The 18,972-nt window shown below is 41.2% G+C and overlaps 1 protein-coding gene across 1 annotated transcript in view; it reads left to right on the top strand.

Annotated features, from left to right (window-relative positions):
• Positions 1 to 18,972, top strand: part of grik4 (glutamate receptor, ionotropic, kainate 4) — a 245,424-nt gene that overhangs the window by 154,283 nt on the left and 72,169 nt on the right. Inside the window, exon 6 of the mRNA XM_061046622.1 lies at positions 14,319 to 14,484. Within this exon, the coding sequence (XP_060902605.1) occupies positions 14,319 to 14,484 (166 nt within the window). The remainder of the gene's footprint in view (positions 1 to 14,318; positions 14,485 to 18,972) is intronic.

Raw genomic sequence — 18,972 nt, forward strand, 5'->3', positions numbered from 1 at the left:
CCTTTGACTGTCCAGATACTCACCCTGCTGTGTTTGCTCTCAGTGTGTGTAGAGCTGTCCAAACTGATTTAAATGGCTGAGTTGTGCAGCAGCTCAGTGGTACACATAGTGTGGAATTGCTTTTTGTGAACTGAAGAGCTAGCTAGCCAACCCAGCAAATCCTCTCTGGCCAGAGAGCATTTACACGGTGGCGGTGCTCACTTTCAGAACGAACGTCTACCTGCCAGACACTGCACCATAGTTTGTCATAGCAGAGCGAACACACACACACACCTCCTATTTGTGTACCAACTGCTGCTCAGCTTTCTTCTTACACATGTGGGAATTGGCGTCATCCAAATATTTTCTGTGCTCTTTAATCCAGAGTTTAAGAAGATAAGACAAAGGTAGGAGAGTTGTCATTCGCTTTTGACACCATGATTTGTTCTCATTGTAAAAAATAAAATCCTGCCTGAAATACTTAATAATAAATTGATTGTTCTGGTCACAGTTCCCCTTTTAATCAAACCTGCATTAATATGTGGTAATAGGTGAACACTGTGAACTGCTGAAGTGATACACAGCACTGCGTTCATATAAATGAATAAAAAAACCTTTGTTTCTATATGGCTTATAGAAACACTCTCTCAGTTTAGAGAGAGGTTGATTATTAATTATTAATTATAATATAAATCTATAAATATAGCTTTCTTTTCGCAGTGATTGTTATTAAAGTTTTATGCTTTGGAGTTTTAGAGCTGCTTTATTTTGCTCAAGGAGATGTTGAACCTTGTACAGTTTAAGAAGACCTGCAAAACCGCCTGCATGGTACTTTTTTTTTTTTTAAGCTGCTTAGCCATTTTCTATTTCAAAAACCAACTGAGGACTTCTTGATACACATTCAATAATGCCCTCTATTTTTCTGTGGATCTTACAAACACCTCTGCCCTTTGCTTCTTTGATATACCCTCTTCTCTTGCTCAATGGACCATTGGTCTTTTTTTTTCCTTTTTCCTTTCACCTTGCTGTAGTTTAAACCAATTTTCACCCCTCTACCTTTGTCCACCCTCTAATATCTGCCACTACCCTTACACAAGCCTTAGCTCTAATCCCACAAAAGGTCCTTCTTCTCACCTCTTTCTTTCTCTGTCTCCCCATTGTTATCTAGTTCCCTTTCTCAGTCCTTTCCTCAACCTGTTTTTCAGCTTTAGCCTCAGCCTAAGGCGTCTGAGACTCCAGCAAAGATAACCACCAGGTCAAGATCATCCATTTTTTTTAAGGAAACTTAAAACATGAGGGGAAACAATATTGTGAGGTTTTCTCCCTCTCTTTGTACCTCTCCCTAATCACCCTCCATCAGTCTCAAGCTGGATCTCTATGTAGTGGTATTAGTTTTGCTGTGTCAGTCTTGTTCTGCAGCTTATGGTTCAGCTCTATGCTGTAATGGGGCTCAAACTTTTTTTTTTTTTGTAAAAATCAAACGCTCTCCAGCAACAAGCAACGTTGTTTTGGCAGCATGCGAGACATTATTGGTCACAATCAGTAATCAGGTCTGATTAAGCAGAGCTGATCTGCATGTTTTATCTCAGCACAGTACGAGCAGCTGGAGGAGAAGACACATTGCTATGATGTATATAGAATGAATTTGAAAACTTAAGCTGAACCAGCTTACTTATTCAGAGCAGTAAGGTGCCTGCTGAGTATCATTGGGATGTCTGTACTTCCTAGACACTCAACTTAGTTTTTTCCAGATTCTCCAACCAAAATCGCTAACAAAAAAACCCATGTTATTCAAATGAGCCTTCTGTCGCTACCTTTAATAAGATCTGCTTGAACCTTCAGCTCAACACAGTTCCTGTTTATTCACTCAAGTGATCATCCATTTATTTCAAAATTCCAGGTCCACTAGACACTGGGTGTCATCATTAGCAATTATAAGGATCTATAGAAACTCTCCTCTTTTGTTGTAAAGGTTGCAAAGAAGTGGAATACAATAAGTCCTCCTTGAACAACAACAACAACAAATTCTGTTTCAATTGTGTTTCTATTTCAGCAAATCTTTGTATGTCCAACTACCTGTGTCTTTGTGTTGAAAAGTAATCCAATGAATTCAATCTTACATTCAGGAGGGTAAAAATACTAGAAGGTTTACAGCATGTGCTTAGCCAAAACACTCAAAATGGAGGTGCATCATCCCTCTCATTTTTATTCATTTTGACTTTCTTTAATCTGAACTTTTTGCATCAAACTGTCATTTCATAAAATGAAATAACAGGCCAGTAGATAGGTTAAGACTATTCCCTTCAGTCGCTTTTAAAATCTCAATGTAATATTAAATAATGTTTTAAAACTTTGAAGTAGGTATAGTTAACCTCACTGTATCTCTGCATTCTGAGGTGGTTTGTATAATGCGTCCTATTAGTGGAATTCAACTTAATTTTGATAAGAAGTATGTGCGTTCTTAAACAGAATTTCCCTTTATTTTATTGAATTAAAATTGTATTTTATAGCAAGAGCCAAACTTTGAAAATGTTGTCACCTCTGTTTAACATTGGTTATTGATTGGTTTGGCAGAAGTTTGAACAACACATAACTTGATTCTAGGGACTCATACAGTATATGGCAACATTTGTTGAAAGACATACTCGATTGTTTTACTATATAATTTACAAGTACATGCAGTTTTTGCACATATATCAAATGTATTGCAAAGAAAAAGGGGGAAACTACCGACAAGTGCTTTGTTCTTACTGTTTGCTTGTGGCTATCTCGGCTATGTTAAGCAAAGTGTCAGGGATTACTTTTCAAAACAATAATAATGATAACAGATGTATTTTTATTCCAATGATGAATCATAGAAAATTAAAATAAAACAAATTATTCATGTACCTAAGGTTTGTGCTTGTTGATGATGAGTCATGCACACAGGTGTGTCTTCTGTCTCTGCATCATCATAATTAGAGGAGCACAGCTGCTGTCTGCACTCCTGTTGACCCATTTATCCCAACGCTATTGATCTGTTTTATCAAGGAGCAGAAACACCATGTCCATTATATCTTAGTCTAGTCCATTATCATAAGTATTCAGTCTCTTGATTTGATCCCTAAGATGAAAGAGAGACAACAGGGTCTCCCAGTTGAGCAGCGAGCAAAATTGATTTCCATTTAGCTGATTGTGGTCATTATGGTTATGATCCTTCTTACACTTGCTTTTGTTTTGTCTTAATCAGCAGCTTGAAGGGGCTTGCGTTGTGTCGTGTGTTGAAGAATACAATAGTCAGCTGATGTTGCTCAGCTTTCTGCCAGCTGCAGACTGAATTAATGCGCTACCATTTTCAATCTGCAAACGAAAACTCATTAAGAACATTCAGGTCTTTTGTCTCGCCATCAATATGTTTTTTGTTCCACTCAAAGGCCAGGTTCTCTAAGATTTGTTAGACCAAGTGTTTGCCAGTTCTGTTTCATAAAGTTGAGCTATATATGCTTTGTTATTGTGTCTACTCAAACACTTGGCTTGATTCCCAGGACTGGAATAAGCAAACTTTTGGCTGAAGAAAAACACTCTGCCTTCCTTCTTCTTTCTTGTTCTTGAAATAATAGTAATTGCAAAAGAATATAACATTATTTAATCAAATAGGGGGTTTGAGACAGTTCCCCAAATCAAATTAGCAATTTCTTATTTTATTATCAGTACTTAAAATGATACCTACTAAGCTGGTAGAAAAATGTTTAGTAGAATTTAATAGCATTTCCTTCTGCTATTTGAGACGTTTGCTGAAAAATAGAGCTGTGAATTGGGAAGCACGCCTCTCTGGAGGACAGGGCATTTTTTCTCTCTGAACTGGCAGATCAATGAGATAGAGATCTCGTGGTCAATGTTCCACTCGCCTAAAAGGCACCCAGGGATCCACAGCACACTTCATCTTTATCTCTGGTCTACTTCTGCTCTGACTGCAGGGACCTGATGCAGGATCATTACGACCACAAATTGAGATCTGACTGCATGTGCTGAGACTGGGTTGAGCTGGCTGCTGGGGATGGAGATTGTGGGTAGTGCAGCTTTGACACGTGGCATCTCTTACCTCCAGTGTCGCATCGCCTCGCCTTCTCACCTCCAAGATTTTCATCTGCTGTTTCTGAATGCCAACAGCTGGTGTCTAAATCCCACATGAACCTTTTGGTTCGAAACGGGATCAGGTAGACATAATAGACTACCACCTGTCCTCCTCTGTCTCCTGCCACCCTGAAACACCATCCCTGCCAACTCATCGCTGGCATTCCAGCATTGGCATCACACTTGCTGACTGATGGACAATGTCTCCAGCAGCATCTGTTCTCTAATGCTCAGTGGCCAACATAATTCTCTGGCTTTTCAAAAGGCTACTTCCAGCCAGGCGTTGGGCTCTGTGTTCTGCTGTTGGGTGGCTCTCTACAACTGATAACCATCAAAGTGATTAAACTATGTTCTGTGTATCCCACAGAATGATGCTGTACATGGGAGGTGGAGTTTTTTTTTTAGCTTACAGTATATTAATTATTAGTTGTGCTTGATTCTCTATCTTACTTTAGTTTGTGTAAAGAACAACTTATTCTCATACTCACACACACACCGGCATATGCAAAAGACCCTCAAATGAGATTACTTGCGTTTTCTAAATTTCCATTTAATGTTATTACAGATGTTCCGTGTATTAGGAGGCTTATTGATGATGACGCTTGTCACAACAATCATCCTAAACACTGCATTAATATAACAGATTTTCAGGTCCTGTAAATGTCCAGGAATTTCCATGATTCATAGCACTTAATCGCAGTTAATGGCTTACTGGAATCGGAAGCAAGCGGCTGCAGAACAATATTGAAACAAAGGCATCTGAAGGTTTGACATAAGCATTGCATCTCAATTGGTGCGTTTCCATTAGGGACCTGGGAAAGGTCTCTCTTTCTCTCCCCTCTCCTCTCTCTCTCTCTGTCATTTTTTTCTCTCTCTCTCATCTCTCTCTCTCTCTCTCTCTCTCTCATCTCTCTCTCTCTCTCTCTCTTTCTCTCCCCTCTCCTCTCTCTCTCTCTCTTTCTCTCCCCTCTCCTCTCTCTCTCTCTCTCTCTCTCTCTGTCTCTCTCTCTCATCTCTCTCTCTCTGTCTCTCTCTCTCTCATCTCTCTCTCTCTCTCATCTCTCTCTCTCTCTCTCTCTCTCTGTCTCTCTCTCTTTCTCTCTGCTGCTCTTCATGCGATTTGCTCTCCTTTGGTTTTGCCACAACTTGATAGCAAGCCTCCCCATACAAGGCTCACCTATTGTGATAATGGAGTCGCTAATGAAACCTTGTAAAACAGGAGTTTTATTGTGTTGCACGAAGCCGAATGATCAGTCAAGTGAAAATATCAAACTTTTTAATTGGCAAATACATGCGCGCAAATCTGTGGACAAGTCTGTGGAGACGGTTTCCTGAACTGTGCACCCTGATTTGCAAACGGTGGCCATGGATTTGTGTGCCCTCAGTGAGGCCCGGACGTTTCCAATTTAAGTGCAAAAAAAAACGTTACTTCGGCTTAAGCGGACCTCTTATTCTGCTCACTAAAGCTGAATGACTGCTTTTCATTTGGCTGCAGTGCAAGTTTTTTCAAGGACAGATCTGTGTTTCTGTGTTGTATGTTTTGTATTCTAACTGATAGCTAGGTCAACAGCGTGTGGTGATGTAAATGAGTCACTTCAAACACTGACGAACAGTGCTAATGTTACCTTTGCTCATGTCTTGATTCTCTATTAAACAGAGTTCTGTTCTGCTGTCCCTCTGAGTCGGGGCCAACAGATGTAGTCGCTCATTATGTCTCTGCTCTCCATATGGCACTGCTGCACATCCACCTCCTCTTCACCTCCCCTCACTCAGACCACCTCATGGCAGGCACTTTTGACGTCACAGCAGACACCTAGCAGAATTGCCTGGGTACACTTGTCAGCTCAACAACCACGGCAACCAGAGCTTGTTGGACTGGATGGAAGGAAAAAAGCTTTCTCCTTCCATTCAGACTGCATCGCTGCATTTTATTGAAGGACCAATGGCTGGTCTGATTTGGAAACAACATTTCTTAAATGTAACCTTGAATTTTCTATTTAAAAGGGGTTATCAGAGGTCATTTGTAAGCTACAAAAAACTTTTTTTCCTCTAACAAGCTGCTCACAGCACATTTCGACTTGGCCGTGCAGTTGTGCTGGTTAGGGTTTTTCTTGTTTTAATAGCTTATCTGAGTAGATTAAACTACACTTGGGTTGAGGTAATTTTGCTGCCAAATAGGTGTCCAGTTCCCTCACTGTGTGTGTGTGTGTGTGTGTGTCTGTCTGTCTGTCTGTATGTGTTTCTTGTGCAAAGCCTGTGTCTTGTGACAGCATCCTCATTAAACGCCTGTCAAAAGTGCCAGCCATTCTGTCACACTGCAGGGAACACACACACACATAGATACAAGTGTATGTGGACAGGAGAGACACAGCCAAGCCAGAGTGAGCAGACTCAGTCTCAGTTTTAAACATACACTCTGAAACAACAAGTGTCTTCAGTATTTTTAGACCTGTGCACATTTAAACCCTGTCCTCTTATGGTAAATGGAAAACAGAGTGGAGCTTGTGGAGCGCCTTACCTCCTTACCAATCAAAGAGCTTTTTACACCGCAGGTCACACCTACACATTCACAACACATTTACACACTGATGACAGAGGCTGTGATGTAAAGTGTCCATCAGTATTAACTGATCCATTCATTCACATTCACGTGGCACCCCAGCAGCAGCGGGAGCAATGTCGGGTTCAGTATCTTGCCTAAGGACACTTCAACATGTGACTGCAGGAGCAGGGTTTAAAGTCTACACAGACTGTAGCACTAAGCCACTGCACACACTAAAACAATAAAACAATTTATATCTTCCAATGAGGTTTTTTTTTTATAACAATTCTTCTACCAAATAACTTTCTTTAAACATTAAGCAAAGGTAAATTTGCCTGAGTTAATGACAGTAAAAAATATTAGAGAATAATAACATTGAAATAAATCAATCGTTGCCATGCCTGGCAGGCCCATCACTCATTTAACTTTTATTTGATGCCAGTGATATACGTCAGTTATGATCAAAGAAATATTGAAAACTAATACGTGGCTTTAGTGATTACATAATGATCAAAGTTTTGTTATGTTTTCTTGCTCCAATTGCTAATAAGTACAACATCTTTTAAATAATATATGAGGACCACAACACTCTGCTTTAACTTGAAATGCATTGGTAGCCCACAGAGACCAAACAATAACAAAGCCAAATGCTGATGTTATTGAATTCTCTTAAAACGCTGTGTCTTTCGAAATGAACCAGTAAAGGGGAAAGAACCAGACAAACTGCCTCTGACAACTGAATCAAATTTTACACTGCAAGGTTTAAAGATCCCATATTATACTCAGTCTTACCTTTCATCTTGTCAGTCTGAGAAACCTTTAGAGTAGCTTTGCATGATTTTGCAGCTCAATAAACACCTTATTTATCTTACACTGGTGTCAGTAAAAACCCTCATTTCAGCCTCTCACTGAAAAGGTTTACGCTCTGCTCTGTCTCACTTTTTTCTACCATTTCTGAATTCCCCTGTCATCTGCTGGTTTCTTTTCCACTCCAGTCCCCATCATGCCTACTTCTATTTAAAGTGAGGATATTTGATTATTAAAAGCAGAGCGGTAAACTTTGGCATTATTGTGTGCCTGTGATTTTCTTCCCCTCACACTTCCCGTTTTCTTTAGATGTAATTAGTTTCTCTCCCACACCTAAAGTGCGACACATTGAGACCGAGTCTCTATTTGCTTTTAAATGTGACAGCAACAAACAAGGTCTCTGCACTTTGGTTGTCAAAGCACCACAATGCAAAATATCTCAAGTTTGTCAAAATATGTCATCATATTTATTAAAAGCCACATTCACCTGACAAGATACACTTTTTATATATCTTGAAATAAGATGTTTATCTGGATTTGTCAGCTGAATTAGGCTTATAATATAAAGTGTAAAGAGATGCTTTTGACTAGAAACTAGTATTGAATACACTTGCTAAATTTTGAGTGTTGTTTTAAGGTTTATTTTGGGGCTTTTATGCCTTCATTCAGAGAAAGGACAGTGGGTAGAGTCAAAAAATGAGGGAGACAGAGAGAGAGGGGAATGCCATGCGGGAAAGGAGCCACAGATCAGATTCAAACCCGGGCTAGAGCCTCTGACTTTTTTAAGCGCAGCATAGCCCTGAGCAGCTTCTATTGTGAGGATTTGCGAGTTCACAAGATCACAGGACAACAATGAGATCATGCGTGAATAAAGCGAACAACAGTTGCCTGAGCTTTTATATACTTCAGTCTCTGAAAGGAACCTGCTATTGTTGTGGACTTCAATAAGAGACAATTCTTTAATTATTTCAAACAAAACCTGTGCACTGCAAAGATGAGAGAGACTATAAAAGTGTACATATATACCAGAAAGAAGTTTTTGTCCAGATCGTCACACAGGAGACTCTGAGCGCACTACAGTGCATAATGCACTCCTTTCTGTCTTTCTTCGACGGATGATGAAATTAGTCTTTTTGCTTTTTGGGGTCTTGATGACTTTTGGAACACTGTTGAAAAAAGTCACTGCATACCTGAATGTGTAACGGTGCCTTGAGGAGGCTGAAAACTGAAGGACGATGAGAAAAGCTCCCGCTCACTGTCTAGCTTCATGCTGACATGTTTATTGAATCACACAACGTTTCAGTCTTACCAACCTTAATCAGGTATGGCTTTTATAACACAAAATGCATAGGGGCCTCTCATTGAGGCCGGCCTTTATTTATTGAAATGTGCAACAACACCAGGCTAGTAAAAGGGACACGCCCAAATGATCAACTTTGTATTTGCGTGTTTTGCTTGATGAAATATTCCCTCTTTTCAGTTCTGTATTTGCTCAACATCTCCTGAGAACCACATGTCTATGTTCTCTTTCGTCTACCAGCTATTCAGAGATAGTGTCTGTCGTGCTTTGTAGGTAATGAACAATGTGTTTGACAGTGCCTGTTTCAATAAAATAGATTCCTAGTGTGGTTGCTATAGAGACTAATGTAATGCTGCAATGAGGTAAAACACACCAACTGGAGAGTTTGGTTATAATTCTTCCCCCGGCCCATTTCATCTTTCATATAGTCATGTTCCCCATTGGTTGTTTTTTTTCTAAAGAATATTTGTTAAAAGCTTCAACAATTACAACGAAGTCGAATAAATGAGTCCCATTGTCTAAACTAAACATTTCCCAAATTTAAAACTGCTGCAGCCCACTTTGATATACAAAATTACTCCGGGGCCTGTTATAAAATAAAAGTTATGACTACAGCTATCACTTTCAGTTAGCTTTAGTTAGTTCAATTATTGGACATAACAACATGATATTATGGAAATATAGACACCAATGTTTACTGAACATTATGTCCATGAATAGTCATTACAGGCCTTCCTAATCATTTAAAGGGTTCACTCATGGTAAAACATAATTATAGTGATATTTCTTTTATTTTTATACTTGGTGGAGGGCTTTTCGCGGCCCACCTGCAGTGCCCACACTTTGGGAAGCACTGGTCTAAAACATTAAATCAACAAGAAATGAGATGTGACAATTTGTGCCAGTTTAGGACTAGGACTGTTGTCATAGTAATAATTTACTGCAGAGCAATGCTGAGGTGGATGTCAGGGTCTTTGAAGCCGTGCCCTGCATAGACACATGCAGCAAAACTTTTCCTTTTTATTTCTGAGATTAATCGACAAGACGAGAGACTGTTGCTAGCTGTTGGTTTAAGATAAGAATTCTGGCAAGGGACTCTGATGAGGCTGATAACTTCCGGTTAGTAATGTTAGGATTCATTATCTTTGCTTGGATTACCCCTGAGTTTTAGATTGAAATACTCAGTCCACAGGAAGATAATAGTGACTACCTGACTTGAACAACTGATTCATTTTTGATGCTTTTACCAAGGGAAATTGTGTTGAAGCATGATGTCATGTAAATGCTGAATGAAGTGATCAAGTCTTCCTACATTTCAGTGCTTTGGCCCTGATTACAGATTACATTTGAATTAAGTATAAGGTGATGCAATGGGCTGTTCCCCTGTTTTAGGGGGCAAATGGATACTTTTTCCATGTGAATCAATTCATAAGGTGGATATGAATTTTTACTCATCTGGGCTGTCTAGAAGTTTTTGAAAGTGAAATGATCCATTAAAAGATGCAGCAGTGTCAACCCTTTCCATCACTGTGACTACAGGGAGACACTGTGGAGGCTTCTCCACGGTGCACCTTAAGAGACGAAAATACCATGCGATCAATCGTGACTTAAAATAAATAAAGCATTAATTTCTGACCATAATTAGTCGGGATTAACTAGCTAATGGTGACAGCCCTAAAAAGAACCCATGGGGACAGGGGCGAGTGATAACAACAGGATAGAAATGTACAGAAGACGTGACAAATCATAAACAGGCAACAGGGAAGATGACGGACACAGCTGAAGAGATGCAAATTTCTCAAGTGTGGTGTAAGACTATGACAGGTTTCAAGATGACTTGAGATGAAAGAATGGCCTTCCAGCGGGGTCTGTCAGTTGTGGCTGTACCTCCATCCATCCAGACACCGTGGGACTCCATTACACCCTGATGGGCAGGGATGAAAAACCAATCGAGGCGATGTGAGGACGAGGGGGAAAGCAATGTTCGGGCAACAGGAACCACACAGACAGGCAATCTGCTATGATGAAGAGGCTCCCTTCCCTGTTCCTCCTCTCGGACCCAGCATGTCCTCCTGTATCCCCTTCAAGCCCCAATGCTCTCTACTGCATTGTTGGGCTGGCTGAACGACCTGACATCTGCCCCACTTCTCGGCACTCCTTCTCCCGCTGCTTTTTTCCTCAGGAGGTACTGTTGGCTCTGGTCACTTATATCCCTTCACAAAATCAACCGAAAAAGATCAGGATTTTTTAGAAAAAAATAGGTGGCATGTGTGTTGGCTTTGGGTGGATGTAATTCTGTTCATTTCTACATGTTCACCAGATCTGCAGCTTTGTTGCTGAGCTCAGTGAACATTGAAGGCTGAAAGGTTAGTTTCAGTGTACATAGCCTCCACTCTGACAGCTGAGATGAGCCTGTATTAAAACATACCTGTTAGTACAGTGGTGGTGGTATGATGAATTCATTGCAGCTGCAGAATACAGATATTCACAAAGCTACAGAAAATCAATGCAGAGGAGGGATTGTGTATTCATTGATTCTGACTGTAGGCTTGGCTGGCTTTCTTTTACTTACTCGTCGTGTCTGATCTTTGCTCTGTCTACTGTCAGAACACATGCACCTTATTAGATATGGTTCTGCACTTTAATGTGTTTGTTTCCCATTTTGATTGAAGAATTTCAAGTGTGTTATTAGTTTGCCCTGAAGGAAAAGACATATAAATTAATAGGCTACATGTCTGCCTATGAGGTCAAGATACTTGCCTACTGCGAGGGTGTTTGAAGATATTGTAATTCATTTCAGCTGGTTTTGAAGAAGAAGAAAAAAAATCCTATTTGGAACAATGGAGCAGAATAATGTTTCTCCACATACACAATATTATATTGCCATAAAAAGAGAATTACTCACTCTGGGTCTGGATATTCATAGGATATCTGCCCGTGTTCAGCATGCAACTTGTCAAATGAAGTGAGCAAAGCAATCAGCTACTCTACATTGAATCAAGCTTCACTACACTGTAACGATCCCTAAGAGAAAGCGCCCCAGAGTCTCTGCTGCACTCACCCCAGAGTCTCTTCTGCACATCGCCCCAGAGTCTCTGCTGCACAGCGCCCCAGAGTCTCTGCTGCACAGCGCCCCAGAGTCTCTGCTGCACAGCGCCCCAGAGTCTCTGCTTCACAGCGCCCCAGAGTCTCTGCTTCACAGCACCCCAGAGTCTCTGCTTCACAGCACCCCAGAGACTCTGCTGCACAGCGCCCCAGAGTCTCTGCTGCACAGTGCCCCAGTCTCAACCCTCCAGTGCCACAGAGACTAAGCTGCCCTGAGCTTGAGAGACTCAGCTACCCATAGCCAAAGAACTGTTATCAGTCCTGTCTGGTCACTAGTGGGCAGCTTGGCAGACTCTTGCCTCTGTGTTCAACTCCATTCAGCCTAAACTCTTTGATTCGAAGTCAGTTGCTACTGCTGACACCCAAAATCTCTGTTTCCTTTTAATACTGATGTCAAGCAAGCTCCCTGCAAGCAATTCGGCCCATTCCTGCCCCGGTAAAACCGCTGCACTCTTCCCCTTTTTCCTGTGTAGCTTCAGCACAAGTCCGCTGTTCCTGCGGAGCTTTACTCTAAGCCGCTTGTTCTTGTATAGCTTTAGCATAAGGCTCATTCTTATGGATCTTCAGCACATTTCCACTGTTTCTGTTGAGTAACTGGAAAAGTCTCCCATTCCTGCAGAGCTACTGCACAATTCTCTGTTCCTCTAGAGTTGTTGCACAAGGTTCACTGACACCGTAAGTGTCTTAGCTTTTGACCGTCTGTCCAGTGACCACGTCTCTAACCTCCTGCAGGGTCCTACCCTGGTCCAACATTTCTTCATCTATAGCTCTACCCTGGTTCACCATGTTACATCCTGCCTTTGTCTTCTGCCAGATCCCCAGTTGCAACGTCCAGTCTAGGAGTTGCACTCGCCTGTTGCAGGCCCATGCAGAGGCTTAGCTCATATGCAACCCCTACCCGATCCTTCAAACAGGCTCTGTCTGTCAGCTTGACCTCCTTTCGTCAAAGACTCGTGCTGTATGGTAATCCTTATCCTCCTGAAAGGCTCTGCCCGTATCCTGGTCAACCAGATAAACTTCACTCTGGTTGACTTGTCGTCCATCCGCCAGAAAAGTTCCACCCATCTGCCAGTCTTCCTGAAGTCACTAGGTTTGCTTCCGTCTTGCCTCAAGGCCATACGCCCGAAGGCCCCTGCTCCACTTCTGCTCTACCTTCAGGCTGTTTGCCTGTAGTTTCTTGCTTCCACCTCTGTCATGTTTTTCTTGTTTTTTTATGTATTTCATTTACATTTGGTTGTTCAGTTGTGATTTCCTGTTTTATGTTGTCGTACAAACTTCCCTCTTGTGCTGCTTATCCTGGTCTTGATTCCATCATTTGTCATTGTGTGCCTGACTCTTATTTTTACCTGATTACTCTGTAAAATAAGTCCCTGTGTTCAATCCCTTCTGTGGCTGTTTGATTTGTCTAACCTTCCTATGTGTGATCCTGTATGGATTTTCCTTGTAGCTTCTCATGTGTTATTTTACTGGAACTTGAAATTTCAATCTTCATTCCCTCATTTTTCTCCTTTGTTGATCAGCTTTATAGATGAACCTTTTGTTTGACATGTAATTGTCTGGACTCCAGGTCGTCTAGCTCTGTGTTAAACCCTCACCTCACAGCTGCTTGTAGCATTGTAACCGCCCAACACCAACTTGGGTCCAACTGAGCACTTGCTGTTGTCTGCCGACTGAAGAGTTTAGGTTGTCAACTGCAAATGCACGTCGACACTCTCACCTCATTGTCACCTTTTTCATTTGTTTTCTGGAGTGCAAAGGCAATTGGCCCAAATTAGGAATTTACAGTTTTTGGACAATATGTTTCAATCTAGCTTTGTGGAATAAACACATGTTTTTTCTACCAGGTAAGTAAACATAACTAATAATAATAATGATAACCCCCCCCCCCCCCAAAAAAAAACAACAACAACAACAACAACGATATCATACCAAAAAATATCAACCCATTTGTCTGTATGGTCAGTGTTATGTTCTTGTCAGTGTGTTATATAAAGCCTAACCTGAAACACACTGTTGAGCTGCTTCATGTTGAGCTGGAGAAGCAAATGTTTTGTACCAGTGGGTGAGGGGGTGTATAACTGGAGATTTGTCTAACAAGGGCTTGTTTGTGTGGGTGGAACAAAAATAAGTTTTTAGATCCTTATTTGTACTAAACATGAGCTTCAGCGCCTCAGTCACTCAAAAATATGTGTTCCAAATATGCACCACACACCCATGGGTTACTTGTATGTTATACTATATCATAGCTGATTAAACCTGTTTCAACAGAGTTGTTTTTCTTCTGTCTGTCTGATGACATAGAACTATTTTTATTCTGCAGTTCAAACTGACATGATCTGTTTGTTTTAAGGTTGTCCTGTCTGCAGACGTCTGCTTCTTTTTTTTAAAAGTTGAACATGAATGCAAAATGTCAAAAACAATTGTGAATGATTCCAAAGCAACAGATAGTCTAACATCAGCATCTCTCCGCAGGTGCCCTACGTCAAGGTGGCTCCAGAGGACATTCTAAAGGTTCAGTTCCCCCGATTCACCACGCTTGACCTGCGTCCAACCAACACGGACATCAGCCTTGCTGTGGCCGGCCTTCTCACCTTTTTTAACGGCACCACCGCCTGCCTCATCTGTGCACAGGCTGACTGTGAGTGCACGACAAAACACGCTATGATAAACACCAGGGAAGGATGCTCACACGCTGCCCTACATCTGCCAAGAAAGTGCAAACATTTTTGTTTAGTGTCTGGTATTCTTTAACACGTGTTCGCACACATAAGCTTCTCACACACCAACTGTGTTCAGACAACAGATGCAGTGCTTATCAACATCTCACCTTGTGACACGCTCCCATCTGAAGGAGCTGCTGCACTCTCCTGCAAAAAAAAAATCCCTCACAGTAGCATGTCAGATGTCTGCAGCCCCAAAATAAATCAACAATACTGCAATTTTTTTGTCATTTTTCAAAGTCAACATTTTTCGTACATAAAATAATGACACAGCATGTTGCAGTTTGTCGTGTAAAAAAATGTCTGCAGCCTTCAGTATCATGTATCATGTCAGCAAGACTCCGGGTACACGATAAAAACACAGACTCCCTTTGTTGAAAAACATCTTTAAGATTAATAAAAGGGATAAGGATGAGGTTTGCAGCAACACCCACCAGAGATCTGACCGCCAACTTGTCAAAGGCATCGTTAAATTCTAATGTTACTGAACTGAGTGACCTAAAAAAAAACCTGGAAAATCTCTTCTTTTTTTGTAAATATAGAGGGAGATTAAATCGTGGCCTCTTCCCACCCTCGTATAATCCAGCAACCAGTAATTACAATTTCCCAGACAAAGGCACCATGACCCTTAGTGTCACCTGCTAACCTTTTTCCTAATCAGCAGAAGTCTTTGAAGAAAGGAATTAGTCTTGAGACATCAAATGTTTGTCAGACAGGCCAGAGATGGCAAAGAGCCACTGTGAAGCTAACCCCAACAATAATTCTCATTTCTTCTACCTTTAAACTTTAGTGTCTCTTTCTCTTTACAGCTTTTAACATGAGGTTTTTCTACAATTACTCGATTACTCAATTACTTTTGTGTTTTAACAAACTCTTTGTTTGTGTTTATGCACCCAGATATTTTTGCGAAACTGCATAAAGAATAGTTAATCTTACAAGAGAGTCAAGAATACATAATTTTTCCTCTAAGCATTCCTGTCCCTGTTGGTTATTCGCCCAATTCAAGGTTTAGATCATTTTCATTGACTTTGTTTTCACAGATAGTGGATTAATACAGCTCTGGAGAGAACAGTGATAACAGGTCAATCTTTTCGGGACCCATTTTTTAAAATATTTGTGAGTTTTGAGAAGAAAAATGAAATATGAATTTCCTTCTACTCTTCGGTTATGTTTGGGTGGGATTGTTGGTTGATTGTTTTTGTCTGTGTCAGTCGGCTAAGAGAGGACTAGAAAATAAATTAAATCATATGAAAAGAAACGAAATGAGCAAAGATGAGACGTGGATAGAGGAGAGGAGAGGAGAGGATGCTCTTAAGCATATGTGAATGAGGGGAAATTGAGTGATTGGGGTGAGAGTAGAATGGAAAACCACAGATAAATTACACGGTTTCTACAAGAGGGAGAGAGTCCAGGAAATGACGCAGCTGTATTGATTACATTCTCTCATGTGACTCTTTTTCATTCAATAGAAAATGCAGAAAACAGCAGCGTGCCTGCACACTTGTGTGTGTTTGTTTTCCTGTGTGTGTGTGTGTAAAGGTGTGTGTTCAGCAACAGCATAAGCCAAAAAACCCATTCAACCTTGGCCTCAGCTCTCTCAGCACCACCTCTCCCCCGTCAGCTCAACCAGTCAGTTGGTCAGTTTGCAGCATGCTGTCCGTGGCTCATCCACATGTGCCAGCCTCATTAATCACCCGAGCCTGTGACAGCCTAATAGAGCGTGGCCAATTCAGGAATATTTTCCAGCCATGGCTGAGGAGGCAGGAGTGGAGGTGGAGCCGTGCCCTGAGGCATGGGGCACACCGGGACGCACATTCATCTAGTTAACCTTCAATATTGGTGACAGAGTTTGTGGTACGTTACTATCGCCGAGAGTATCATACATGTGGTCGGATTTATTAACCTGCCGGGTGGCCCCACATGTTGTGCAGATGTGTGCTTTTTGTTAATGTAAAAAGACAGAAAAGTATCCAAAGACTCCTTCTCCTGCATGCTCACATTTACACTGTAAACCACAAACATTTAAATGCATGTTGTCTGTGAAGCCCTGATAGTGTGCGACAGCAGTGCACTTTCATCAGAAAGGGGATTGGTGCATCTGTAAGCTCTGAAATCTTACTGGAGCTTCAGAGCAGATAGAGGATTTCTAAGTTAAACAAAACAGCAGGCTTCAAAGGCTTACAGCGCATCTTTTCAACTTTTGATAAGCACAGCTGGGGAGCACAGTTTGCCATATAAGATCACTGCATTGTCCCACTGCAGACCCTTCAAGAGCAATACCCCTGCTACTTCTTTTAACAGGTTTTCTCTCGAATCTGCTCATACAGATTTACTGGGGTTTATAATTACACTTTGTGTTGATGAATGCCTGCGAAATAATTTTTAAATTACAATTCTCCATTCCTCGCAGGTTTTTCAGCACCGTCCTGCTGTCTCTAAGTGTTCTGCACGCTGTGTGGGATTGCCATTTCTAACCTGTAATCAGCATTGAAAAGGTGAAAGAGACGCCTCACTGACTTGTGAAAAGGAGTCTTTAAAGGGTGTGAGAATGACTGGGATAAGGTAATAGAAGGGGAGAGTATGTATGTCTCCGATGATGCTAATTATGCTGTAACTGATAATGACAATAATGTGGAGGGAAGCGATGTGAATATTAGAGTTGGCGATCGGGTTGTTTTTAGCTGCAACATTTTGTGGTTTTAAAAGCATCAAACTATTCTGCTGGCTTTTGTGACATTTTTTTTCTTCTCAGTATCGACAGATGTTGACTGCTAGAGCGTGAGTGTGCGGAGATTGTGTGCACAGATGTTAGAAGTGTAGTATTTGTCAGAGTGAATTCAGAAGACCATACTTGTTATAACCTAATTTTGGGACTTTGGCACGCAGGACTTCACTTTCCAACCTGTGTTGAGGTAACTAGCAAAACATAATAAATGATTAGCCATTTGGTCTAGAGAGGTTTGTCATGTGATCAATATTCTGGGTTTGATTATCGAAGGGAGCGTTTGATCCCTTTCTTTCTCCTCTCATATTTTATTTCACTGTTATTCAGATACCTGTCAAACAAGTTTCCCATGCAAATCCCTTTACTGTATAGAGGCCAACGAACAACAAATGAAATTTACGTGAGCTAAAATCTAACTTGGTCCCTTTTTTGGCAATATAGCACTTCCGCTCTCCTACAGTAATACTTGGCCTAAACTGAGATACATGTCCTACATGCAATTCATTGTGAGTCATTCTGCACTACAGTACAAGTTGCTGCTTCCTGTTTGCTTTTTAATGAATGCATATGTATGCTGTAAAGATCAGCACAACCACCACCTGACAGGTGACGGGGAAGTGCTGGGACAGGTTGCTTTTTGTGTGTTTTCTCTGGACAGGGACAGACACAAGTCTAACCAAAAAAAGAGTACATATTTCATTCAGATGTAAGTTTTTTTCATTTGACTGAATCTGGTTCACCAGAGCAAACAGTGAGGGAACATTATGGCTGCTAAAAACCCTGGTGTAAAATGTTGACTCCACCCCTATGACTCGTGTGCTTCAACACGAAAGTGAATATGAGCTTTTCTTCTGTGATAACTCTATTTATGTGTGTGAATGTGTGTTTGCTCACATCTGGTACAGCAGTGTGATGTCAGGAACTTGATGATGAGAACTCGTATGTGATGCCCGTTGAGAAGCTGCAGAGTGTGGACGTAGAAAAGAGTGGTTTTCAGTAGAAGCTATTTCAAGCTCATCACATTTTTCCGCGTAATTCTACAGATGAAGCTGATCCGACAGGTTCTGAGACTCAGGCAGACAAGCAAGCCGCAGCCAGGAGTGATGTCTCATGAGTGCACATATGTAGGAAGCTATGTAGAGGAAGGCAAACACGCACACAATGATATACTGGCATACGGACGGGCTGAAGGACAGGGAGACAGAGACATAATTGCAGAAGCCATTAGACATGATGCCGGGGACTGGGATGCTGCTATATCTTGTGTTAATGGGCCGTGGAAAAGCTAAAGAAGCCAGCTTGACAACTTCAAATTGCTCCCCCTAAAATTGGTCTCTGTGTGATAGATCAACTGATCTGCTGTCGCCATGGCAAAAAATCACGTAAAAACTCTGCTCAGGCAAAGGTCTAGAGTGCTGTTTAATGATTAATTTTAAAATGAAAGAAAGCAGGTGAAGACTCAGCTAAAGCACGTCCTTGTCCAATAAGTCACATCCTTTCCATATGACTCTCCTTGCCAATGTCAAAAAATGTTATGAGTGTAATGAGATCTGCCAAATTGCCAAGGGGACACTAACATAACTGTCACAACAACATGCCTTGGTGTCCTGCCCTGAAAATCTTTCAGGTTGTTAGCGTTTAACTCCTATATGTATAAGTAACCCAGTAGCCCAGCAAGAAT

This window comes from Labrus mixtus, chromosome 9, assembly GCF_963584025.1.
Source record: "Labrus mixtus chromosome 9, fLabMix1.1, whole genome shotgun sequence".
NCBI lineage: Eukaryota > Metazoa > Chordata > Actinopteri > Labriformes > Labridae > Labrus > Labrus mixtus.